Genomic DNA, 26,247 nt, shown 5'->3' on the forward strand with positions numbered 1-26,247 from the left:
CAGTGGGGAGAACAAGTATTTGATACACTTCCGATTTTGCAGGTTTTCCTACTTACAAAGCATGTAGAGGTCTGTAATTTTTATCATAGGTACACTTCAACTGTGAGTGACGGAATCTAAAACAAAAATCCAGAAAATCACATTTTATGATTTTTAAGTAATTCATTTGCATTTTATTGCATGAAATAAGTATTTGATACATCAGAAAAGCAGAACTTAATATTTGGTACAGAAACCTTTGTTTGCAATTACAGAGATCATACGTTTCCTGTAGGTCTTGACCAGGTTTGCACACACTGCAGCAGGGATTTTGGCCCACTCCTCCATACAGACCTTCTCCAGATCCTTCAGGTTTCGGGGCTGTCGCTGGGCAATACGGACATTCAGCTCCCTCCAAAGATTTTCTATTGGGTTCAGGTCTGGAGACTGGCTAGGCCACTCCAGGACCTTGAGATGCTTCTTACGGAGCCACTCCTTAGTTGCCCTGGCTGTGTGTTTCGGGTCGTTGTCATGCTGGAAGACCCAGCCACGACCCATCTTCAATGCTCTTACTGAGGGAAGGAGGTTGTTGGCCAAGATCTCGCGATACATGGCCCCATCCATCCTCCCCTCAATACGGTGCAGTCGTCCTGTCCCCTTTGTAGAAAAGCATCCCCAAAGAATTATGTTTCCTCCTCCATGCTTCACGGTTGGGATGGTGTTCTTGGGGTTGTACTCATCCTTCTTCTTCCTCCAAACATGGCGAGTGGAGTTTAGACCAAAAAGCTCTATTTTTGTCTCATCAGACCACATGACCTTCTCCCATTCCTCCTCTGGATCATCCAGATGGTCATTGGCAAACTTCAGACGGGCCTGGACATGCGCTGGCTTGAGCAGGGGGACCTTGCATGCGCTGCAGGATTTTAATCCATGACGGCGTAGTGTGTTACTAATGGTTTTCTTTGAGACTGTGGTCCCAGCTTTCTTCAGGTCATTGACCAGGTCCTGCCGTGTAGTTCTGGGCTGATCCCTCACCTTCCTCATGATCATTGATGCCCCACGAGGTGAGATCTTGCATGGAGCCCCAGACCGAGGATGATTGACCGTCATCTTGAACTTCTTCCATTTTCTAATAATTGCGCCAACAGTTGTTGCCTTCTCACCAAGCTGCTTGCCTATTGTCCTGTAGACCATCCCAGCCTTGTGCAGGTCTACAATTTTATCCCTGATGTCCTTACACAGCTCTCTGGTCTTGGCCATTGTGGAGAGGTTGGAGTCTGTTTGATTGAGTGTGTGGACAGGTGTCTTTTATACAGGTAACGAGTTCAAACAGGTGCAGTTAATACAGGTAATGAGTGGAGAACAGGAGGGCTTCTTAAAGAAAAACTAACAGGTCTGTGAGAGCCGGAATTCTTACTGGTTGGTAGGTGATCAAATACTTATGTCATGCAATAAAATGCAAATTAATTACTTAAAAATCATACAATGTTATTTTCTGGATTTTTATTTTAGATTCCGTCTCTCACAGTTGAAGTGTACCTATGATAAAAATTACAGACCTCTACATGCTTTGTAGGTAGGGAAACCTGCAAAATCGGCAGTGTATCAAATACTTGTTCTCCCCACTGTATAATGCAGCTCTCCTTGTAACCTTCCTTGATGAGCTCGATCAGGTCTGTAGAGCTGATGGCGTGACCTATGTCATTGTGTGGGATAATGTCAGGTTCCACCATGATCATATGGTGCAAGCATGGTTTCAGGCCCATGCACAATTTACCACCCTGTATTTACCCCCATACTCTCCTTTCCTTAACCCGATTGAGGAATTTTTCTCCACATGGAGATGGAAGGTTTATGATAGGCGCCCTCATGAACAAGTCACTCTTCTCCAGGCCTTGGATGACGCATGCAATGACATCACGGCAGACCAGTGTCAGGCCTGGATTCGCCATGCCCGAAGGTTTTTTCCAAGATGTTTGGCTAATGAAAACATCCATTGTGATGTAGATGAGAACCTGTGGCCAAATCCACAAGACAGAGTTGATGAAAATGTAGAAGTACAGTAATCACTCCTATGTTTAGCTTTTTACAGTACAAGCAAGTTGAGGAACACTGCATTTGATGTTTTACAGTACTGTATTGTTTTTCATCAATATATTTCAGACTTGATTCCACTGTGTCTGTAGTCTTCTCTCTACTACTGCAGTACTTTTACAGGGATGTATTTACATGTAGTACCATAATGAAACATGTATCACCTATTTTGTACTACAATATTTAATGATTGTACGAACAATGACATAGTGAAACTATCGGTTGCTTGTGTGTGGGTGATCTAAATTAACGTTTCATTGGTATTTCACAATAAATTTGTTTTTTGAACCAATGATTGTGCATGTGCAAGATTTCTTTAAAGATATGAATGCACAATGCAATGTTTTGAACATTGGACAGCCTGTGTTACAAGTGATGACCGTTTTGTGTCTAGAGTTTTGAAAAATGACGTCAAGGTTCTGAAATTAGTGCCAAAGTGATTGTAAAAAACTGCAGAGGGAGGATATCCAATTCTCTAAACCTCTCCTCTATACATCCCTCATCCCTCCATCTCCCTCCCTCCCTCCATCACCTGACTGGAACCAGAAGAGGGACAGGTGAGACTGATCTCTGAGTATGAGAGAGAAAAAAAAGAGAGAATGTGTGTGTGTGTGTTTGTTCGTGCGTGTTAATGTGTGTGTGTTCATATGTGTGTGAGTGTTTGTGTGCGTGTTAGTGTGTGTGTGTTCATATGTGTGTGAGTGTTCGTGTGTGTGTGTGTGTTTGTGTGTTCGTGTGTGTGTTCAAGTGTGTGTGTGTGTGTGTGTGCGTTCGATTGAGGCTGGCGGAACTAAAGTGGGCCAGAAGCCTGGGGGATCAAGTCATCCATTGTTTCTGAAGCCTGTCTGGAGATTACTACTCTGTCTCTCTCTCCACACAGACACCCATACATCCAGCAACCACTCGACAGGTGGTCGATTATCCATCAGTCTGCAAAGTGTTTTAAAAACGTTTCAAAACACACCCAATGCTAGCAACCACCAGATAATTTCCCATCTAATTCCCTGAAGTGATTTCAACATCATGAAATGTTCACAGACATCCATTGCCTGAAGTTAAAGACATTTAATTTTAAGGATCATCTCACCTCATTCTAAGGACTGTGTCAATGTGACAGTTTCCTCTATAAAGATTTGTGATTCTAAAACTGTCAATAAATAGCCAGCAGGGGGCGCTGTGTTGGGTTCACGCACAAGACCACACACACACGGCCAGCCCAGCAAGCCTCCATTTAAAAACCTGTCTATATCAAATCAAAAATCAAATTGTATTTGTCACATGCACCGACTAGAACAGGTGTAGACCTTACCATAAAATGCTTCCTTACAAGCCCTTAACCAACAATGCAGTTCAAGAAATAGAGTTAAGAATATATTTACAAAATAAACTAAAGTAAAAATTTAAAAAATGAAAGTAACACAATAAAATAACTATAATGAGGCTATATACAGGGGGTACCGGTACCGAGTCAATGTGTGGAGGTACAGGTTAGTCAAGTGCTAACATGCGTCCTTTGTCCCCATCTTTTCCACATTCTTATTATGTCCACAGTTTTAGACAGGTGTAGACGATTAAAAGACACATTGTGATCTGATCGTAATCAGATCTTCCAAGTGTAAACGAACAAGACCAGGTCAACATCAGGACAAAGGACGCATGTTAGCGGCAGGTATAAACAGGGCTTATGTGTGATTGACTTTTATGGGCAAGCACAGTGACAATTTACATCACAGATATTTCACACAGAGAACAGGCAGTGTGTGCGTGTGGTGTGTGTGTGCATGTGTGTGTGTGTGTGTGTTGTGTGCATGCATGCGTGGTAATCAAGTCTCATTATGTCCTCTATCAAATTGGTTCAATTAACCTTACTGCAGTGGGCTAAATCAGGGTCACACAGAGTGTTTCTTGGTAGTCAAACAAATCTACTTTGAAACAAAAGTATACACCTCACACACATGGTTATGGGCTTAGAAAAAGAAGACACCTGTACCATGTCAGATATAGAGTTGAAATGTATTCCATTTTGAGTTTGCATCCCAATATTACATTTTATATACATTACAGAAGACTGAAATATAACAAAACCGTTTGACATAGAGACACCGGATTTTCAGCTGCTTTTTTGAAATAATGTTTATTAAATATGAATAACATTCCACCCATGAAGCCACTTGGTCACTTGACTGCAAGAAAGGGCTACGAAACTACAGTAAAAAAAAACTAGACAGGAAACAGCAACAGGCTAAAACCACACCTTCAAAGAAAGTATCTCTCTCTCTCTCCCGTTCCTCTCTCTCCCCCTCCCTTTCTCTCCACCTCCCCCCTCTCTCCCGTTCCTCTCCCCCCTCCCCCCCCCTCTCCCCCCTCTCTCCTCCTCCCTCTCCCCTACCTCTCTCCCCTCCGTCTCTCCCCCCTCCCTGTCTCCCCCTCTCTCTCTCCCCCTCCCTCTCTCTCCCTTCCCTCTCTCCCCTTCCCTCCCTCCCTCCCTCTCTCTCTCTCCCCCTCCCTCCCTCCCTCCCTCCCTCACCCCCTCCCACCCTCCCCCTCCCTTCCCTGTCTCTCTCCCCCTACCTCTCTCGCTCCCCCTCCCTCCCTCTCCCCCTTCCCTGTCTCTCCCCCCCTCCCTCCCGCTCTCTCCCCCTCCATCCCTCTCACCCTTCCCTGTCTCTCCCTCCCTCTCTCCCTTCCCTGTCTCTCTCCCCCTCCCTCCCTCTCTCCCTTCCCTCTCTCTCCCACTCCCTCCCTCCCTCCCTTCCCTGTCTCTCCCTCCCACTCACCCCCTCTCTCCCTCTCTCCCCCTGTCTCTCCCTCCCACTCTCCCCCTCACTCCCTCCCCCCTCTCTCTCCCCCTCCTTCCCTCTCTCTCCCCCTCCCTGTCTCTCCCTCCCTCTCTCCCCCTCCCTGTCTCACCCTCCCTCTCTCCCTTCCCTGTCTCTCTCCCCCTCCCTCCCTCTCTCTCTCCCCCTCCCTCCCTCCCTCCCTCTCTCCCTTCCCTGTCTCTCCCTCCCACTCTCCCCTCCCTCTCTCTCCCCCTCCCTCCCTCTCTCTCCCCCCTGTCTCTCCCTCCCACTCTCCCCCTCACTCCCTCTCTCCCTCCCCCCTCTCTCTCCCCTTCCTTCCCTCTCTCTCCCCCTCCCTGTCTCTCCCTCCCTGTCTCACCCTCCCTCTCTCCCTCTCTCCCCCTCCCTCCCTCTCTCTCTCCCCCTCCCTCCCTCTCTCCCTTCCCTGTCTCTCCCTCCCACTCTCCCTCTCCCTCTCCCTCCCTCCCTCTCTCCTCCTCCCTCCCTCCCTCCCCTCTCTCTCTCTCCCCCTCCTTCCCTCTCTCCCCCTCCCTGTATCTCCCTCCCTCTCTCCCCCTCCCTGTCTCTCCCTCCCTCTCTCCCCTCCTTGTCTCTCCCTCCCTCTCTCCCCCTCCCTGTCTCTCCCTCCCTCTCTCCCCCTCCCTGTCTCTCCCTCCCTCCCTCTCTCTCTCCCCCTCCCTGTCTCTCCCTCCCTCCCTCCCTCTCTCCCCCTCCCTGTCTCTCCCCTCCCTCTCTCCCTCTCTCCCCCTCCCTCCCTCTCTCCCTTCCCTGTCTCTCCCTCCCACTCTCCCTCTCCCTCCCTCCCTCCCCTCTCTCTCTCTCCCCCTCCTTCCCTCTCTCCCCCTCCCTGTATCTCCCTCCCTCTCTCCCCCTCCCTGTCTCTCCCTCCCTCTCTCCCCTCCTTGTCTCTCCCTCCCTCTCTCCCCCTCCCTGTCTCTCCCTCCCTCTCTCCCCCTCCCTGTCTCTCCCTCCCTCCCTCTCTCTCTCCCCCTCGCTGTCTCTCCCTCCCTCCCTCCCTCTCTCTCTCCCCCTCGCTGTCTCTCCCTCCCTCCCTCCCTCCCTCCCTCTCTCCCTCCCTCCCTCCCTCCCTCTCTATTAAACATTCTGTCATTCTCCTCTATCTGCCTATCATCTACTCAACCTCCCTCTCCACCTTTTGTCCTGTCTTTCATATCTGCAGTGAGGCTGATTCCCTTCCTTCATTTCTCCCTCTATTCACAAATCCTCTCTCTCTCTCTCTCTCTCTATTCTAAGGAGCTGCTACTAACTTAGTAACAAGGACGTTCCTAAAGGATGTTCCCCAACTTTATCATCAGCTCACTACCAGCCAGCCTGCACGTCCCATCTCTCCCTTCATCTCTCCCTTCATCTCTCCCTTCATCTCTCCCTCTGTCTTTCCTCTCAGGGTACATCCCAATAGCTTCCCCTTCTCACCCTCTCTCCTTCAGTGGTCTGAAAGACTTGATAGACTGTGGAAACCTCATCAAGTCTCTTCAGTGGTTATGAGGGAAAGGAAAGGACACAAGGAGATGAGGCTCTAGAGGTCAAATGAAGATACAGCCTTTATTCATTGATATGGATGGACTGGAGTAGCCTACATGGGTAGCCTACATGAGGTTTGATAGGAGGGACCTCTACGCTGCCCTGTCTTTCACACCTCTTTCTCTCCCCCTCTCTCTTTCCCTCCCTCCCTCTTCTCTCTTCCTCTATCCATAGTGTTGTGGTTACTGAAGTGATGTTGCTGTAAGGGTATTTCACCCACACTCTGTCTGACCTGTTCCCTACACTGTCCTATATATCCTCAACACATCTCTCTCTCCCTCTGACCATCCCTTTGTCCATCCATTCATCCATTCTCCATCTCCTGACCACACTCCTCTCTTTCCCTCTTCTCTCTTCCTTCCTTCCCTCTCTTTCTTACCTGAAGGAGGATGGAAATATTCTCCCTCTGGGTCATGGCCCCACTGAGTCTTTCACCTCTTTTCTCCCTCCCATTCAAAGACACCCAGACTCCTTCTCCCCTCCCTCACTCCCCCTACGTAAAAATGTATGCACGCATGTATGCACGCATGACTGTAAGTTGCTTTGGATAAAAGCATCTGCTAAATGGCTTATTATTTATTTATGTATCTGTACGGACCTGAAGTGGCTGTCAGAGTGTATGATATTTTCCCCTCCCTCACTGCCCCTCACCCCATTTCCTAGGGGTGTATGGTGCGTACCTGAAATCACTCTAGGGGTGTATGGTGCGTACCTGAAATCGCTGTAGGGGTGTATGATCCACTCCCCTGCTGACTTGAGTCTCTCCTGCTCCATGGCCACGGCCTTGTGGGACCCAAACATGCGCAGGCTGAACTTGTTGACCCCCGGCTGCAGCATGGCTCCAAACTGTCTCTGGATGAAGGTGGACTGGTTGGAGTAGCTGTAGTCCTCCCCATCCAGACCCATCCCAAACCCCCCCATGCCCCCCGTCCCAGACAGACTCCCCATCTCCGGCGTGCCCGCCACAGTGTTACAAGCTGTGGTCGTCGTGGTTTCCGGGCCCATCGCTACGACGACCACTCCGGTGCCGGTGGAGGAGGAAGTGGAGGCGAGGGCGGCGCGTGACGAGGCGAAGCCAACAGAACGCTGCTGGGCAGAGCAGAAGGAGGGGGCTGGAGGAGGGGGCAGGGGGACAGGGGTGGTCGGGGTGCCAGCTGAACGGAAGGGGAGGCCGTCTCTGGTGGCGCTCAAGATGGAGAGGCGCCGTCGCCCCCCTCCGGAACCAGACCCCTCAACCCCTGACCTGTCACCCTCCAGAGAGGCCTGGGAGAGGCGGTACCCTGGGGAGGGCAGGCTGCCCTTACTGCACCTCTTAGAGTCTCCTCCACTACGACCCGGCCGACCCTCACCCCCGCCAGGGGGCCCAACACCTCCCGCCACCCCATCCATCCCCTAACCAGGGAGAAGGGGGGCAAAGGGAGGTCAATATAACCTGTCACTCTCACTCCGGAAACAGATTGTCAAAACGGGACAAGATATCCTGTCAATGTTCAACTAGGAGCATAATAAAAGGCTACTGCCTAAGACTGGGGAAAGAGAAAGGTGGTGATAAAATAGTTGACCTCACGTTTTAAGTCTCCAATGGCTTGTAGTTATCTGTCTCCTCACCATAGTGCCAGAACAGACAGCTCACACCTCAGCCCTGGCTCCACTGATCTGTGCATCCTCACCTTGGTGATGGCCACTTAAAAACGACAATAGATCTCTCACTCCAAAAATATGACGACAGTGCTTTCTCTTATCGCCTCCTTTCCCCAGCTCCCTTTTCCTCATCGAGCTCCCTTTTCCTCATCGAGCTCTTCTTCTCCTCCCATGTCCTTGGAACGGTGCTCTCCGCCCGAGGCCCACCGTCTCCTATCTACTGCCGCCCTCAGCGTTTCAACGCCGGGCATATTGGCACCGAATTCCCGGTCTCTCTCTCAGGAATAATGACGCAGGTCGCTCTTTGACACTCCCTCTCTGGTTGTCAAGGATATGTCTCCCTCTTGCTCTCATCGACATATGGTAGTATTCTGTAAGAGTTCATCTTAACGGTGAATGAGAGGTTATAGTTTTGGGTGGTTGGCTACCTATGAATGACAAGTACACGTGAGCCTCATCAGCACGGATCGGTTTGTTTTAACAGACACAAACGGGCACGAGACACACACAGACACTAGCACAGTCTGACTCACCCGCGCGCTGATTTATCCTGACGCACGCTCTCATACAGAAACACGCACAGACAGATAGACACACAAAGATACGAAAATAAGTATGAGTGCAAATACACGTGGTCGTACCCCCAATTTAGCCTGAATTATCACCCACACGCGCCTAACACCAGAGAATATTCTCTTTGCCCGGGTACGCAAAACAAGGCAAGCTGTTAGAGTCAGCATCAGGGTTCTTTTCGGTTAATTTGATGTCAGCAATCCAGTTCTGAAACACACAAACAGAACAGACAACCTGGGCAAATGCAGAATATGTGACGTCTCCAAACCCGCCCGGATAAATGCTCTGCTATTTCAGACGCGTTTCCCCTCCTCTTCCACTTCTCCAGTCACTCCCAATGTCATCCTTGGACTGTTACAGCGACATCTTTGGAGGACATCCTATTAATTCACGATTATTAAAACCTCCGTTTCATTGACTTTTTTTTAATGAATCTTGATGAATAAAACCATGCAAGGAAAAAAGTGCGCTTGAATGAATTAGATCCATGAAGTCCTGTTCCAACCTAAATAACTTGTTGAGCTTGAGAAGGTATATATTCCCACGAGGGGCCAGTATGAAAAAATGTATGCACTCACTAACTGTAAGTCACTCTGGATAAGAGCGTCTGCTAAATGACTAAAATGTTAAAAAAATATATAGCCAAATATTTAAATAGGCTATTTTATGCCCAATCATAATTCAAAAGGAACGCGACACCAGTCTTAATATTCTGATTCCGATTGCATGCTGACTTCCAAAACGCCCATCACCTCTCAGGCACTCACGCAACTGAAATATTAAATAAATAAATACACACAAAGGTCTGAATCTAATCGGCTTGTTGCCATGGCAGCCGCAAACCCATCATCCTTCCTTCCCCAGGCCGCATGCCCAGCCAGCGCGAGAAGCACACAGCGAAGGTATGGCTCCCGCGTCATCCACCCCAATACAACCCGGGAATTGCGCGAGGGAGGGAAATAAAGAGAAAGAGAGAGAGAGAGAGAGAGGGGGGGGGGCGTTAAAGGACACTTTTTATTTATTTATTATTAGTCCATTGTTGATAGTCCCAAAATGTTCTGCATGTCAGAAATCACATTTTCAAGATGTAGGACTGTCAAAAAGAAAAGTGTAACTTGCCACATCCTCATGATGATGAAAAATGCATCATATGATGCAAAACGACAATTTTTAGTGGAATTTTCCTTTAAGGACAAGACTGTGACTACCAATTGGATATCACGAAATTGAAAAATTATTAAAAATAATACAAAAAAACTTTTCAAAAAATACAATATAAAAAGGATCAGCAGAGCAAGAGTAAGAAAAGGGACACACAGAACCAAGGGAGAGGAGATAATAAACAGAAGAGAGACAGTTAATTAGTTTATGGGTAGTCGCTGTGAACGCGGATCTGGGTCATCTCTGTTGGTAGAATAAAATGACAGGGCTGGAGCGCCTCAGAAAACTCAGCATCTAATGGCATCGGTCAAACCGAATATCTCCACCAGCCACGGCGACAGAGATAAGCCTTATCTATTTCCACACAGCATATGACTGACAACGGCCACAATAACTGGCAACTGAAATGGCTTAATTGCAGTTCATTATTTGTTTCTCAAATTATATAAAAAATGATATGATGGATGGGGACCATGCACACTGAACATACAGGCGTCGCAGGGAGAGAGAGAGAGAGAGCGAGAGAGAGAGAGAGAGAGCGAAAGAGCGAGAGAGCCAGAGAGTCAGAGAGAGAGAGAAAGATAGAGAGAGAAAAAAACAGACCTCACGCCATATTATGCTGAGGCTACGCTCCAAGCTTTATTTGGAGAGAGGCAGTGCTTCCAAGACAGAAATTAATAAACACAAAAACATTAAGACTACATTAAGGTAAATTTTAATGAAAAATATTAACTTTATCATCGTAATCTCTAAACTGTTATGTACTTCATCCCCTCATAAAGGAAATGTATTCTAGTTCTATGCTATCTATGTAGTTAGCATTCCAGTTAGTGTGTGCCACTTCGGATTGGTGGGTCTGTCTGTCAGTCAGTGGTAGTGTCCAATAGGAGCAGAGTGTTTAGGGCACGTGGACCGCCCTCATGATGTTAGTGTGACCAGAACCAGGAATCCAGCCGGTCACCACAATCACCATGTCACCTGTCTTGAAGAAGCCCCTGGCCTTTCCTACACACAGTGAGGGAGGGTGGGAGGAGAAGGCAGACACCGAGAGGAAGGGTTGGTGGCGGGAGGCAGACACAGTGAGGGATGGTGGGAGGGGGAGGCAGACACAGTGAGGGAGGGTGGGAGGGGGAGGCAGACACAGTGAGGGATGGTGGGAGGGGGAGGCAGACACAGTGAGGGAGGGTGGGAGGGGGAGGCAGACACAGTGAGGGAGTGTGGGAGGGGGAGGCAGACAGTGAGGGATGGTGGAAGGGGGGACAGACACAGTGAGGGATGGTGGAAAGGGGATGCAGACGGTGAGATAGTGAAAAGAGACGTGAATAAAATCCATATGACACTAAACATACTCTCTCTCTCTCCATGCTGGGAGTGTTTGGTGCATGCTGGGAATTGTTTGAGTGAGTGCTAAGTGCGAGTGTTGTGTAGAGTTAGATATCCTGGGTTTTCCTTTTCTTGGTGATATCCTTTTTTTCTTCTATGCATGATTAAGGTTATTATTTATATTTTCTTGTTGTGGTAGAATTAAGTATATTGTTTTTCGTGTCGAAATTACGCTGATTTTGGTGGGGATGGCGGCCCGAATGGGGACGCCGTCCCTGTCACTTCGGCACGGATTTAGGTGTGTTACTGAAGCTACTGTCACGGTGGAGGAGGTTCTGGTCGCCGTAGGAGAGAAGGTAGGATATGAGAATGTTGCTTATGCGTCACGGATTAATAAAGCGGTGGTGGTATTTCTTAAAGAAGAGCGCCTTGTTGATTGTATGGTTGAGCATGGCGTACTTCTTAAAGGAATGTTTATTCAAGTTACGCCGCTTTTTTCTCCGTCAACAAGGGTAACGATTTCAAATGTACCGCCGTTTATTCCAAATGAGCTATTGGAGCGAGAGTTATTGCGCTTTGGGAAGTTTGCAAGTTCAATTAAGATTGTCCCATTGGGTTGCAAACACCCGGCGTTGAAACAGGTTATGTCGTTTCGGCGACAGGTGTTTATGTTTTTGGACTCACCGGAGCAGACTTTGGAGTTAGCGTTTAAAGTCAAGTATGACAATAGACTGTATATGGCTTATGCTAGTACGGGTAGTGTTTTGAGTGTGGGGATGTTGGTCATAAGCGACATGCTTGCCCGAAAAGGGAGAAGGCAGAGGGAGGGGCGCAGGTGGTCCTCGTAATGCCTGGGCCCACTGATGTAGGGAGAGGTGGGCTGACAGCGGTAGAGCAGCCACAAGCATCTGTTGCTGAGGAACAAGTTGTCCGTGTTGAGGGCACAGAGTTGCAACTTGTACCAGAGGGAAATGTTATGCAGCAGAAAAATATTGTTGTAGAAGGTAAGGATGGATCTGAAGGGCCATTTCCTCAGACTGGTGAGGAGGTGCCCAGTACGAGTGCTGGGGTACAGGAGAGGGTACATGTGGAGCTAATCTCCCAGGTAGTGGAGGAGATGCCCACTACAAGTAATGGGTTACAGGAGAGGGTTCATGTGGAGCTAATCTCCCAGGTAGTGGAGGAGATGCCCACTACAAGTAATGGGTTACAGGAGAGGGTTCATGTGGAGCTAATCTCCCAGGTAGTGGAGGAGATGCCCACTATGAGTGCTGGGGTACAGGGGGGGGGTTCATGTGGAGCTAGGTTCCCAGGTAGTGGAGGAGATGCCCACTACGAGTAATGGGGTTCAGGTGGGGCTAGTCTCCCAGGTAGTGGAGGAGATGCCTGGTACGAGTGATGGGGTGCAAGTGGGAAGTGTTGAAAGGGATGTGGTACAGGGGAGTCAGTGGTCTGTGGCCTCAGTTGAGGAGGATCAGGAGAAGAATATGGATATCGCTCTTGATACGATATCAGCTGGTGAGGACTCAATTTACGATCTAGAGGAGGTAAATGGGTTTCTTGATCAGACTTTTGGGAAATCTGTCAAATTGGCAGATTATTTTGATGTTGATAAGTTTGTGAGGTCAGCTGTGATGTTACAGAAGACGGTGGGGTTAGACCAGTTGAGTGAGAAGAAGCGGTTTCGCTTGAGGAAATGTGTTACTGCTGTTGCAGCAGCAAAAGGTGGTGGGAAACGTGGTCAGGTTAAGAGAAAATTTAAATAATGATGATGATTATGCCTCATAGGGTGTTCTATTCTCTTTGTCTGGTTTCTCTGTGGTTTCTTCTGCTTTTCCTTTTTATTTTCTATATGGAGGTACTAAGGGTAGGTTCTCTCAATATTAATGGAGGAAGGGACAGGAATAAGAGGGCTTGGGTATTAGAAGTAATACAACAGAAAAGGCTTAATGTAGTTTTCCTACAGGAGACACATAGTGATGAGGAAAAAAAGGTGGGAGGGGCAGCATATACTCAGTCATGGTACTAATTTCAGTGCTGGGGTGGCAATCTTGTTTTCTTCAGGCTTAGGGGTGACTGTGGTATCTACAACAGAGATTGTCAAAGGTCGGGTTTTATTGGTCAAGGTGGATGTTATGGGGTTTTTGTTTGTTTTTTTGAATGTTTATGCTCCTAATGAGGGTACAGAGCGTATTGTTGGTTTTGATAAAATAAAGGAAACCTTAAGACAGTGTGACCAAGAGGGGTGTATGGTTTTAGGGGGGGACTGGAACTGTACAGTGGATTTTACTGTTGATCGCACCGCTGAAGAACCTCACCTGCGGTCAGCCACTTGCCTGTCTGGTCTGTTAACTGAGTTTGAGCTTTCTGATGTGTGGAGAGTAAGGAATGCAAAAGTTAGGCAGTACACATGGCTGAAAGTTAATGAAGGGAAAAATGGAGGGTTACAAAAGGGAATTTTGAGTCCTTGAGACAATGGTGGGAGGTTGGGAAGGCCCAAATACGATTATTTTGTCAACAGTATACTGCTCTGTCTCGAATTGAAGTTAAAGAGACTATCAGGGCCCTTGAACAGGACATCAAATCTATTGAATTGAAGTTGATCACTCAGAATGACCCCGGACTAGTCATGAACTTACAGGACAAGAAACATGAACTGAGGTCGTTTCTGCATGAAAGAGTGAAGGGTGCCTTGATTAGGGCTCGTTTCGCTTCCCTCAAGGATATGGATGCTCCTAGTGCTTTATAAAATAAAAAAAACCTAGGACAGTCGACATTGCAACGTAAACAGATGGTCTGCCTTCGTCTCCCTGATGGGAAGGTGACCACGGATGACAGTGAAATGCGTCAACATGCCGTGGATTTCTATTCTACCCTCTATAAGGCGGAGGATTGTGACTCTCTGTGTACTGAACAGTTGTTACACGGTCTTCCTCAATTGGGACCTGAGCAAAGAGTCGCATTGGACTCTGACATTACACTGCAAGAGCTGTCCACAGCAGTTATGCAGCTCTCAACAGGCCGAGCCCCTGGCATTGATGGTTTACCATCTGAGTTTTATAAGCACTTTTGGGGGCCTATTGGGGAGGATTGAAGTGGTGTGTGAATCTTTTCATGAGGGCTCTCTTCCTGTATCTTGTCAACGTGCGGTACTTTCACTGTTGCCAAAAAAGGGGGATTTGGCTCTCATAAAAAATTGGAGACCTGTTGCTTTGCTGTGTGCAGAATATAAAATTGTTTCTAAATGTCTCTCAAACAGGTTGAAAGAGTATCTGGGATTGTTGGTCCACAAGGACCAGTCCTACTGTGTACCTGATCGCTCTATTGTTGACAACTTGTTTCTAATAAGAGATGTTTTAGACATTTGTAAACTGTCTGATGTAAATGTGGGTTTACTTTCTTTGGATCAGGAGAAGGCTTTTGATCGTGTGGACCACCAGTACTTGTTTAAAACAATGAAAGCCTTTGGGTTTGGGGATGTTTTTTTGTCTTGGATGAATTTACTGTATGCTGGGGCCTCGTGTATGGTGAAGGTGGGGGGTGGTTTGAGTTGCCCCATCCCTGTCCAAAGGGGCATCAGGCAGGGATGCCCAATTTCAGGGCAGTTATATAGTCTGGCGATTGAACCAATGCTTTGTTTTTTAAGAGCGAGGCTTACTGGTTTCTCTGTGCCAGGGGTTATGAAGGGTCCCACGATAGCACTGTCTGCGTATTTAGATGACGTGACAGTTTTTATTACAGGGGGTGAGGATGTTAAAGTTCTCTCAAACGCTTTAAAGGTGTATGAGGGGGCCTCCTCAGCTAGAGTCAATTGGGGAAAGAGTGAAGCGCTGTGGGCAGGCCAGCTTCAGATGGGGTCCGCTCCACGGTTACCAGGGGGGCTTCAGTGGGGCAGAGATGGGATGAAGACTTTGGGGGTTTTTCTAGGCTCCGATGTCTTTCAGAAAAAGAACTGGGAGGGTGTAGTGGAGAAAGTGTGTGCCAAACTGTCAAGATGGAAATGGGTGCTGCCCCAGCTGTCTTATAGGGTAAGTGTACTGGTAGCTAATAATCTTGCTGCCTCTACCCTGTGGCACAGACTAATGATTTTGCAGCCACCAAAGGGTCTGATACAAGAGCTTCAGAGGACCCTTGTCAATTTCTTCTGGTCTGGACAACATTGGATTAAAGCTTCAGCCCTGTACTTGCCACTGCACGAGGGTGGGCAAGGCCTGGTGGACATTTCTTCCAGGATCATGGCTTTCCGGCTTCAAGCAGCACAGAGACTGTTGTACAGTGACGGTTCTAGCTGGGTTGACACAGCCTACACATTGATGAGGAGAGCAGGCTGTTTGGGATTAGACAAGCACCTTTTCCTCTTAAAGCTGTGAGTCTGTTATGCAGGCTCGGAGAGTTCTGGTCAAGTCCCGTAAGGCCTGCACGCCACCAGGGATGTGGCTTTTTGAAGAGCCTCTTTTTCATAACACTGCCATCCAGTCCCGTGTTCTGGGTTCAGCTAGCCTACGTTCATGCCTGTTAGGCGTGGGGTGTACTAAGCTGGGTCATCTCATGCGGAACAGGAATAGGTCGTTGGAGGAGCTGGGAGAAAGAGCGGGGATCCGATCGTCTCGCCTACTGAGGAAGGTCGTCGCTGAGGTCTGTGACTCCTTGCCAGTACTTCATCTGCAGTATGTGACTGACACTTCCAATTCTGATCGGTGGAAGGAGGGTCTGGATTATGTGTTCCCTGCACTGATTGTTAGTGCTGCGGCGGGGGCATTCGAGGAGGACGTGGGGATGCTGCTTTCCTTTGATACCCCGGAGCTGGGGGAGTTCAAGGAGCTGGGAAAGAAGGCCATGTACAGAATATGTGTAAAGGTGTCCCATGCCTCTTCCGTGGAAGGGGTAAAATCGACGAGGTGGGCGGGTGTGCTTGGTCCAGGTGCCTCCCCAAAAGGCTGTTGGCGATCATTATACAAACTGCCTATTAATAAGAGGACAGCTGACCTCCAATGGAGGATAATACATGGAGCCATAGCCACCAACATGCATCTGGTACACCTGGATCCTACTGTTGGGGAGAAGTGTCCATTCTGAGTCTGAAACTCTGGCACATCTGTTTTTAGTGTCCTAGGTTGGTCGGGATGATTGACCTGATCACTAATTGGTTCTCAACGTTGGGAGAGGTTCTCTTCTCAACTGTATATATTTGGGCCAAAGTACAGGTTTAGCCAAAAAGGTGTAGTTGTGTTGCTTAATTTTGTGTTAGGGGCAGCAGAATTAGCGATATGGAAGACCCGAAAGAACAGTATTCGGGGACAGGGGTCTGTGGATGTGGTGGGAATGCTGGAGGGAATGTTGGCAGCGAGAATAAGGGTTGAGTTTGCCTATTATAAACTTGTCAACAATATTTATCTTTTTATGAGTATATGGGGTATTCAGAGGCTGTTGTGTTTAGTTACTGTGGAGGAGGAATTGGAGTTGTGTTTTTAATTGATGTGTAACTACGGTTTTGTATGAGTATTTATTGTGTGGTGGGCTCCCAGACCCAATAAAGATTCTCTCTCTCTCTCTCACACACACACACACACACACACACACACACACACACACACACACACACACACACACAGACCTATGTTCAAGCCAAAGTTGACTCTGTTGTCTACATCGTCAGCCCAGACGGGGGCAGGGAGGGGGTGGAACAGCACTGGGAACACACCCCTCAGCAGCTGGGCTTGACGTGCCACCTGGGGACAGAACACACACACACACACACATACCGCATCACACCACCACTACTAACAGCCTTTACCTTTACCCTGAGGGAGGCAGGTAACAGCCCCACTCTACAGGTTACAACCACATATACATTCAAACAACAATCCTAAACCTAACCTTAGGGGTTGTGACTCGTAGAGTGGGCCAGTATTCTATCTCACCTGAGGACTTCTTGTTACCGCGACGATGGGACAGCGTGGGCGATACCGGGACAGGAGCTGGGCTGACCTGGGAGAGAGAGAGGAATAGAACGAGCAGAAAGCCAGAGGGTTGGAGTTAGTGAGCATGTGTGTGTTTGCATGTACAGTACGTGTGTGTGTGTGTGTGTGTGGACGTGTTTAACTATTCTTGTGGGGACCAGAAGTCTCCACAAGTATAGTAAACCAAGAAAAATGTGACCAACTGGGGACACTTTGTTGGTCCCCACAAGGTCAAATGCTATTTCTAGGGGGTTTAGGGTTAAGGTTAGAATTAGTGTTAGGGTTAGAATTAGGTTTAGAGTTAGGCGCTAGGGTTAGGTTTAGGGTTAAGGTTAGGTTTTTGGGTTAAGGTTAGGGTTAGGGTTAAAGTTAGGGTTAGGGTAAGGGTACTGGTTAGGGTTAGGGAAAATAGGATTTTGAATGGGACTGAATTGTATGTCCCGACAAGGTTAGCTGCGCAAGACTGTGTGTAATAGCATACCTGCCAGTAGTAGTGAGTACTATGATGGCTCCAGCACAGCATTTGAAGGAGGACTCTACAGCTCCTATAGCAGTGACCTCAGTAGGGTCATTGGACAGAGGGGTCAGACGACGGAGCTCCTCAAACAACTGCTGTTGGAAGATGGCCGCCTCCGCCTCCCTGCAGATCTGTAGGTGTGTGTGGTGTGGTGTGTGACAGAGATGAAGGGGGAATAGTTCAAGGGATAGGTCACCGTAAAATCTAAGTTTATCAGACATTTTGATTCCTTGAAAGTGTCCTACAGCCCAACTCTCCATATTTGTCAGGTGGCAGGTAGCCTAACGGTTAGAGCGCTGGGCCAGTAACCGAAAGGTCGCTAGTTTGAATACCCGAGCATAAAAAAGTGAAAAATATGTAGCTGTGCCCTTGAGCAAGGCACTTAACCTTAATTGCTCCAGGGTCGCCATTGAAAATGGTTGGCAGTGACCCCACTCTCTGAGGGTGTCTCAGTGGGAGTTGGGATATGTCAAAAATAACATTTCCACATGTATAATACTTTGACATTTTAGTCATTTAGCAGACGCTCTTATCCAGAGCGACTTACAGTTAGTGAGTGCATACATTTTTGTAAATTTTTTTTTTAAATATAAGCACCCACCAAATTATTATTTAATAGAATGGACTTTCTACTCTCCACACACTGACCAAGTGCATCATGGCCACAGCCTCGACAGGGAACAGTCCTTTAGCCGTCTCTCCAGAGAGCATCACACAGTCGGCTCCATCCAACACTGCGTTAGCTACGTCACTGCCCTCCGCACGTGTAGGCCTGGGGTGGGCTACCATGCTCTCCAACATCTACGACACACACACACACACCGTTACCGACGTTACCGACGTCACACCCATCAGCACACAAGGGACAGGGCAACATGAGAGAAGACACTGAGAAAATAATGGGTAGAGTGATGGGGAGGGATGGTTATTGATATTAGTGAGACTCCACACAGAGTCTAGCCATATGAGTCAATGTGAAGGAGACAGAGAAAACGTGAGACCGAGGAGTGTGTGTGTCCATGTCTATGTGTGTGTGTGTGTGTGTGTGTGTGTGCATGTGCGTGAGAGAGAGTATCTATCTTATCATCATTATATTTTGTGTCCTGTTGCTAATATCCTGCGTAACACATCCAACTGCATGTGTATGTCCTGCTCTTTATGCCCTGAAGTATTGATGTGTGTGTGTGTGTGTGTGTGTGTGTGTGTGTGTGTGTGTGTGTGTGTCTGCATGTGCATGTGTGCATTTTGGCCTTTTAAAGCAAACCTGCTATAACGCTGTCACTCTGAGTCAAGAGCTGTACCATACAACACCCTGACTCAACATGGCTCCAGGAGTGTATGTGTGTGTGTGTGTGTGTGTCCTCTGACCTGTGTGGCACAGATGACAGGCTTGCCAGCGGAGTTGCAGCGTCCAATCATCATCTTCTGAGCGATGAAGACTTTCTCTGCAGGGATCTCTATGCCCAGGTCGCCCCTGGCAACCATCACCCCATCACTCTCTGCCAGGATCTCCAAGAAACTGAGAGCGAGGGAGGGAGGGAGGGAGGAGAGAGATAGGGAGGGAGGGTGAGAATTAAAGGGAGGAAGAAAGGATGAGAGGGCAGGTGAAGGGTATGATGAGAGAGGGAGGAGAGAGAGGGAGGGAGGGTGAGAAAGGGTAGGAGGAGGAAGGAGAAATGGAGACATGACTTATGGGTGATGTATCATAGATATATAACATCCAGATTCTATATAGCTCTGACACATCCTCATCCATCACTCTGCTGTCAGCCATCAGTGTGATTATAGATCTATAACATCCAGACATGTGGTTATCAGTGACATGTGGTTAAACATCACCATTGCTGTCAAAGGTAATGTGTCTGTTATGATAGTAGAGATACAATATAATGTTCTATTTAATTCCGTGGTCACGATACTGCAGAGTGGCTTTATATGGATTTATTAAGGATCCCCAGTAGTTCCTGCCAAGGCAGCAGCTACTCTTCCTGGGTCCAAACAACATGAAGGAAATTACATCACCATTAAAAAAAAACAGTGCATCATACAAACACATTATTACACCACTACTCTACCACTACATACACTACATTAGCAAAAGTATGTGGACACCTGCTCGTCGAACATCTAATTCCAAAATCATGGCAATTAATATGGAGTTGGTCCCCCCTTTGATGCTATAACAGTCTCCACTCTTCTGGGAAGGCTTTCCACTAGATGTTGGAACGTTGCTGCAGGGACTTGTTTCCATTCAGCCACAAGAGCATTAGTGAGGTCGGGTACTGATGTTGGGCGATTAGGGCTGGCTCGCAGTCGGCGTTCCAATTCATCTCAAAGGTGTTTGATGGGGTTGAGGTCAGGGCTCTAAGCAGGCCAGTCAAGTTCTTCCACACCGATCTCAACAAACCATTTCTGTATGAACCTCGCTTTGTGCATGGGGGCATTGTCATGCTGAAACAGAAAAGGGCCTTCCCCAAACTGTTGCCACAAAGTTGGAAGCTCAGAATCGTCTAGAATGTCATTGTATGCTGTAGCAGTAAGATTTCCCTTCACTGGAACTAAGGGGCCTAGCCCAAACCATGAAAAACAGCCCCAGACCATTATTCCTCCTCCACCAAACTTTACAGTTGGCACTATGCATTCTGGCAGGTAGCGTTCTCCTGGCAGCCACCAAACCCAGATTCGTCTGTCGGACTGCCAGATGGTGAAGCGTGATTCATCACTCCAGAGAACGCGTTTCCACTGCTCCAGAGTCCAATGGCGGCAAGCTTTACACCACTCCAGCTGACGCTTGGCATTGCGCATGGTGATCTTAGGCTTGTGTGCGGCTGCTCGGCCATGGAAACCCATTTAATCAAGCTCCCGACGAACAGATCTTGTGCAGACGTTGCTTCCAGAGGCAGTTTGGAACCCGGTAGTGAGTGTTGAAACCGAGGACAGACGATGTTGATGCGCTACGTGCTTCAGCACTCGGCAGTCCCGTTCTTGCTCCTAGACGCTTCCACTTCACAATAACAGCACTTACAGTTGACCAGGGCAGCTCTAGCAGGGCTGAATTTTACGAACTGACTTATTGGAAATGTGGCATCCTATGACGGTGCCACGTTGAAAGTCACTGAGCTCTCCAGTAAGGCAATCCTACTGCCAATGTTTGTCTATGGAGATTGCATGGCGGTGTGCTCAATTTTATACACCTGTCAGCAACGGGTGTGGCTGAAATAGCCGAATCCACTAATTTGAAGGGGTGTCCACATACTGTATGTCTTACTGTTGTACTGTAGACTATAGAATCTTATTGTTAGAGAATGGTCATCCACACAAATCCACTGTGAGTGGATACTGAATGAGTCATGTGGTTCCAAGGTCAACGGCAGGTATTGACAGCAGGCTATCCATCTACTGAGGCTGAACATACGTGCTGTTCATGTGTAAATCTGAGACTGTAAAGCTACTCATTCAATGAAGGGTATTCTATTCATGTTGTTGACTCTGTATGTGTGTGTGTGTGCATGGATGTGTGTCTCTTCCGCTCTCTCTTCTCCTCCACAGACACTCACTTCTGTACTCCCTGGCGACTCTCCACCTTGCTGACCACTTTGATGTCCTTTCCGAAGGCCCCCAGGGCCCGTCGGACCTCCCTGACGTCCTGGGCACAGCGGATGAAGCTGGCGAAAACCATGTCCACCCCCTGGGCCACGCCGAACCTCAGGTCCCCCTCATCACGTTCACTCACAGCGGGCATGTCCACCAGGTCACACCCTGGCAGGTTGACACCTTTACGGCTGCCCAGAACACCGCCACTCTCTACCTGCGCCTCCACCCAGTCTGGACCTGGAGAGAGGAGAGAGGGAGAGAAGGAAGGAAGGGAGGAATAAGATGAACAGATCATGAGACAGAAGTAGAGAATGTTTCCTTGTTTACACATGTAGCTGATTATGGCTTGTCTTTACGTATCTCCAGCAGTATGATCATGCATGCGTGTGACCTACATTGTATCTCCAGTATTGTGTTTACGGGCTGTATGTTTGTGTGTGTGTGTGTTATATGTGTTACCTGTCTCCAGAACTTTTAGTCCGATGAGTCCGTCGTCGATGTAGATCCTCCCTCCCTTGTCCAGAACCTGAGGCAGTTTGGGGTAGTCCACCCAGATCACGTTCCCATCCGTACTGTCCCTGTCCCCCTCCCCTGTCACCACACGCACACTGGCCCCACGCTCCAGCTCCACCTCCTGCTCTGCAGTCTGCACACACAGAGACACACAGAATAATACACACATCTTAACTTTTACATTTCAGTCATTTAGCAGACTCTCTTATCCAGAGCCACACAGTTAGTGCATCCATCTTAAGATAGCTAGGTCAGACAACCATATATATATATCACAGTCATATAGTAAGTACAACCTTTCCTCAATAAACCAACTATCAGCAAAGTCAGTGTTAGTAAGTAATGGCAGGCAGATGAGCATGCACACGCATGCGCGCACACACTCGCAGGCACGCATGCACACACACACACACACACACACACACACACACACACACACACACAGACACACACACACACACAGGCTGGACATTGCCTTATCTTCCTCACATGTAGAACCATGTAGCAGACAATAAGCTAGGTTTTTATTATTTCTAAAGGATATTGAACTTTCCATTGGCAGGACCAGTGCTATTACAAACAGATCAGTGCCCAACAGAGGAGGCTGGTGGGAGGAGCTATAGGAGGACGGGCTCATCGTAATGGCTGAAATGAGATAAATGGAACGGAGCCAAACATGTGGTTTCCATATGTTTGATGTGTTTGATACCGTTCCATTGATTCCATTCCAGCCATTACAATGAGCCTGTCCTATAAATCCTCCCACCAGCCTCCTCTGGTGCCCAAACACTTGTCCTGTTCTGATGCTGAGAAGGCATCTTTCTCACTACTGTTGATACTGTTGCATAATCTGAGTCTGTGTCCAGGATAGAAAACCACCAAAACAACTAGCATGGTCAGTCAACACTTGTCACACTCTCCTGGTCTGTTGACCCTCACCCTAAACTGGATAACTGACCAGTCTGGCTGTAGGGAATGTAATCCCATTGGATAGAATGGTAAGTAGTGATGAAATGCTGGTTTACCCCTCGGACCAGGCCTGTGCGTATCTCGGGGCCTTTGGTATCCAAGGCGATGGCTACCGGCCTGTAATATAAGGGGTCAGTGGTTATGGTCTCGACCGCCTCCCGGATGTTCTTGATGGTCTCACCATGGTACTGAAGGAGGGAGATAGGGAGAGAGAGATATAGAGTGAGAGAGAGTGAGAGAGAGAGAGAGAGAGAGAGAGAGAGAGAGAGAGAGAGAGAGAGAGAGAGAGAGAGAGAGAGAGAGAGAGAGAGAGAGAGAGAGAGAGAGAGAGAGAGACAGAGAGAGAGAATAGCTGTTACTAAACTGATATGATGGGATTGACAGTTGTGTCAGATGAGTGATTACTTGCAAGACAGGTTATGACAGAGACAAACACACCTCGTGAGAGCCATGAGAGAAGTTGAGTCGAGCGATGTTCATTCCTGCCTTCACCATCTCCTGCAGTTTGGGGATGGAGCGAGATGCAGGACCTGAGAGAGAGAGAGAGAGAGAGAGAGAGAGAGAGAGAGAGAGAGAGAGAGAGAGAGAGAGAGAGAGAGAGAGAGAGAGAGAGCGAACAAGAGAAAAAGATAAAACAAAGACCATGGGTTGTCCAGCAGTTCATTGGTCAGTCAGCTTTCAATCAATCCACTCTGATACATCATCAACAGTGCAGTCAGTGGGATGTCAATCACCAACACCCAGCCAATACCCAGCTTGCCAGCCAACAACACACCAACCTAGATCTGCTGAGCTCTAACCCCTAGCCCATATAGTCCACTCTGCACAGCCATAATGAATGAATCAGAGGGTCTACCTATACTGTACCTGCATTTAGCAGGCACTCTTATCCAGAGAGACTTATAGTAGTGAGTGCATAGATTCTCACACTTTTTTGTACATGTTCCCTGTGCAAATCGAAACTCACAACCCTGGCGTTGCAAGCGCCATGCTCTACCAACTGAGCCACATAGGACTACCAACATAAGCTACACAAAACAAAAGGTTATTTAACTCACTGATGGTGCAGATGATTGGTTATTTAACTCACCGATGGTCTAGCTGATTGGTTATTTAACTCACCAATGATGTAGATCAGGGGTGTTTTTTCCTTTCAATTAATACCTAGACAACCAGGTGAGGGGAGTTCCTTAATAATTAGTGACCTTAATTCATCCATCAAGTACAAGGGTGGAGCGAAAACCCGCAGACACTCAGCCCTCCGTGAGTTTTGACATGTGGTGCAGATGATTGGTTATTTAACTCACCGATGGTGCAGATGATGCTGGTGTTGCGGGCTGTGATTGGCTCTTGGTCGATGTCCAGCAGACACAGGTGTTCCAGGAAGGTGTCGGCCATGCTGGCGTCCAGCTGCTGCTTCTGGATGAAGGAGTCTGGGAGGGGCATGACGTCAGAGTAACGCCTTATACGAGCTGAGAGAGAGAGCGAGAGAGACAGAGACAGAGAGAGAGAGAGAGAGAGAGAGAGAGAGAAATGTCTATATTCTTTTAAAACTTTTGTAAAGCCTGTTCATTTCTGATTGTTTATTTCCTTTTTTGTTTATTGTCTATTCCACTTGCTTTGGCAATGTAAACATGTTTCCCATGCCAAGCCCTTTGAATTGAGATTTAATTGAGAGAGAGGTTAACATGCAGCATTCTGAACAGTGACATTCAAGAGAGGGTGTGTGTGTGTGGGGAGGGGGGTAACGTCACGTGAAATGTAACATACTGCCATACAGGACAGATGCTGTGACTTGCCACTACATGACATTTACAACCTGACATGGAAATCGTGACATTCTGGAGACAAGAAGCAATCTGACAGATGGTTGTAATTTGTGGTCTGTTTTAATAGACTAAACACACCAGATGCGCAGTCTGTCTGGGTGCTGGTGTCTTTATAAACAAAACATACAGTACAGTAATAGGGGCTCCATTCGATCCATAGCACTAAAGATCAGCGCTGTAGGGCGATTTAAATGTCAAGATCATCTCTGATTGAGCCGACATATATAGCGTTTACTGTGAATGAATCTCCGCGAACGCAGAAACCCTGCCTTTCCATTTCTATGGCGCTGTTGCGCAGGTCTTCAGAGCTACGTATTGAATCGAGATCCTAATTGGTGTTGCTCTAGACTGGTGGTGAGGGAGGTGAGTTCAAGGTCAAGTGCTTTGAGATCTGGGTGAGTTATGGGACTATAGAAATGCAATCCATCCATTAAAAACATGTAACATGTAATGAATATATATATATATATATACTTGACTCTCTGTAACGAATAATCTCAGCTAAAGCCCAGCACATGCAAATAAATAATTTATAAAGACCAACGCATACAAACAACATATATATATATATATATATATATATATATATATATACAGTGAGGGAAAAAAGTATTTGATCCCATGCTGATTTTGTAGGTTTGCCCACTGACAAAGAAATGATCAGTCTATAATTTTAATGGTAGGTTTATTTGAACAGTTAGAGACAGAATAACAACAACAAAATGTTATAAATTGATTTGCATTTTAATGAGGGAAATAAGTATTTGACCCCCTCTCAATCAGAAAGATTTCTGGCTCCCAGGTGTCTTTTATACAGGTAACGAGCTGAGATTAGGAGCACACTCTTAAAGGGAGTGCTCCTAATCTCAGCTTGTTACCTGTATAAAAGACACCTGTCCACAGAAGCAATCAATCAATCAGATTCCAAACTCTCCACCATGGCCAAGACCAAAGAGCTCTCCAAGGATCTCAGGGACAAGATTGTAGACCTACACAAGGCTGGAATGGGCTACAAGACCATCGCCAAGCAGCTTGGTGAGAAGGTGACAACAGTTGGTGCGATTATTCGCAAATGGAAGAAACACAAAAGAACTGTCAATCTCCCTCGGCCTGGGGCTCCATGCAAGATCTCACCTCGTGGAGTTGCAATGATCATGAGAACGGTGAGGAATCAGCCCAGAACTACACGGGAGGATCTTGTCAATGATCTCAAGGCAGCTGGGACCATAGTCACCAAGAAAACAATTGGTAACACACTACGCCGTGAAGGACTGAAATCCTGCAGCGCCCGCAAGGTCCCCCTGCTCAAGAAAGCACATATACAGGGCCATCTGAAGTTTGCCAATGAACCTCTGATTGATTCAGAGGAGAACTGGGTGAAAGTGTTGTGGTCAGATGAGACCAAAATCGAGCCCTTTGGCATCAACTCAACTCGCTGTGTTTGGAGGAGGAGGAATGCTGCCTATGACCCTAAGAACACCATCCCCACCGTCAAACATGGAGGTGGAAACATTATGCTTTGGGGGTGTTTTTCTGCTAAGGGGACAGGACAACTTCACCTCATCAAAGGGACGATGGACGGGGCCATGTACAGTCAAATCTTGGGTCAGAACCTCCTTCCCTCAGCCAGGGCATTGAAAATGGGTTGTGGATGGGTATTCCAGCATGACAATGACCCAAAACAAACGGCCAAGGCAACAAAGGAGTGGCTCAAGAAGAAGCACATTAAGGTCCTGGAGTGGCCTAGCCAG

At 47.6% G+C, this 26,247-nt stretch overlaps 2 protein-coding genes across 2 annotated transcripts; both read right to left on the minus strand.

Annotated features, from left to right (window-relative positions):
• Nucleotides 1-6,978: 6,978 nt before the first annotated feature.
• LOC311123685 (potassium/sodium hyperpolarization-activated cyclic nucleotide-gated channel 2-like) lies at nt 6,979-7,356 on the minus strand. The gene is made up of 2 exons (XM_084197930.1): nt 7,129-7,356; nt 6,979-7,096 (listed from the first exon to the last, which is right to left on the minus strand). Exons 1-2 carry the CDS (start codon nt 7,335-7,337, stop codon nt 7,054-7,056), a joined length of 252 nt encoding a protein of 83 aa, XP_084054056.1. The 5' UTR covers nt 7,338-7,356; the 3' UTR covers nt 6,979-7,053.
• Nucleotides 7,357-10,405: 3,049 nt separating this feature from the next.
• Nucleotides 10,406-24,168, minus strand: LOC311123684 (pyruvate kinase PKM-like). The gene is made up of 11 exons (XM_084197929.1): nt 23,975-24,168; nt 23,106-23,197; nt 22,724-22,855; nt 21,645-21,831; nt 21,149-21,422; nt 18,960-19,110; nt 18,240-18,392; nt 17,556-17,722; nt 17,036-17,102; nt 16,729-16,843; nt 10,406-10,796 (listed from the first exon to the last, which is right to left on the minus strand). The coding sequence occupies exons 1-11, from the start codon at nt 24,111-24,113 to the stop codon at nt 10,690-10,692; spliced, it is 1,584 nt and encodes a 527-aa protein (XP_084054055.1). The 5' UTR covers nt 24,114-24,168; the 3' UTR covers nt 10,406-10,689.
• Nucleotides 24,169-26,247: the final 2,079 nt, after the last annotated feature.

Source organism: Coregonus lavaretus (assembly GCF_964263955.1).
Source record: "Coregonus lavaretus genome assembly, contig: HAP1_SCAFFOLD_5822, whole genome shotgun sequence".
NCBI classification, from domain to species: domain Eukaryota; kingdom Metazoa; phylum Chordata; class Actinopteri; order Salmoniformes; family Salmonidae; genus Coregonus; species Coregonus lavaretus.

What these genes read in the sequence shown, in the direction of transcription:
- LOC311123685 (XM_084197930.1), bottom strand. Translation starts at nt 7,337, where the DNA reads ATGGGGGGGTTTGGGATGGGTCTGGATGGGGAGGACTACAGCTACTCC. An exon ending in CACCCCTACAGCGATTTCAG is followed by an intron (nt 7,097 to 7,128) that starts GTACGCACCATA and finishes GAGTGATTTCAG; the next exon opens with GTACGCACCATACACCCCTA.
- LOC311123684 (XM_084197929.1), bottom strand. Translation starts at nt 24,113, where the DNA reads ATGCCCCTCCCAGACTCCTTCATCCAGAAGCAGCAGCTGGACGCCAGC. An exon ending in GCACAGGCCTGGTCCGAGGG is followed by an intron (nt 21,832 to 22,723) that starts GTAAACCAGCAT and finishes CTGTGTGTGCAG; the next exon opens with ACTGCAGAGCAGGAGGTGGA. An exon ending in AGTCGCCAGGGAGTACAGAA is followed by an intron (nt 19,111 to 21,148) that starts GTGAGTGTCTGT and finishes CCTCGCTCTCAG; the next exon opens with TTTCTTGGAGATCCTGGCAG.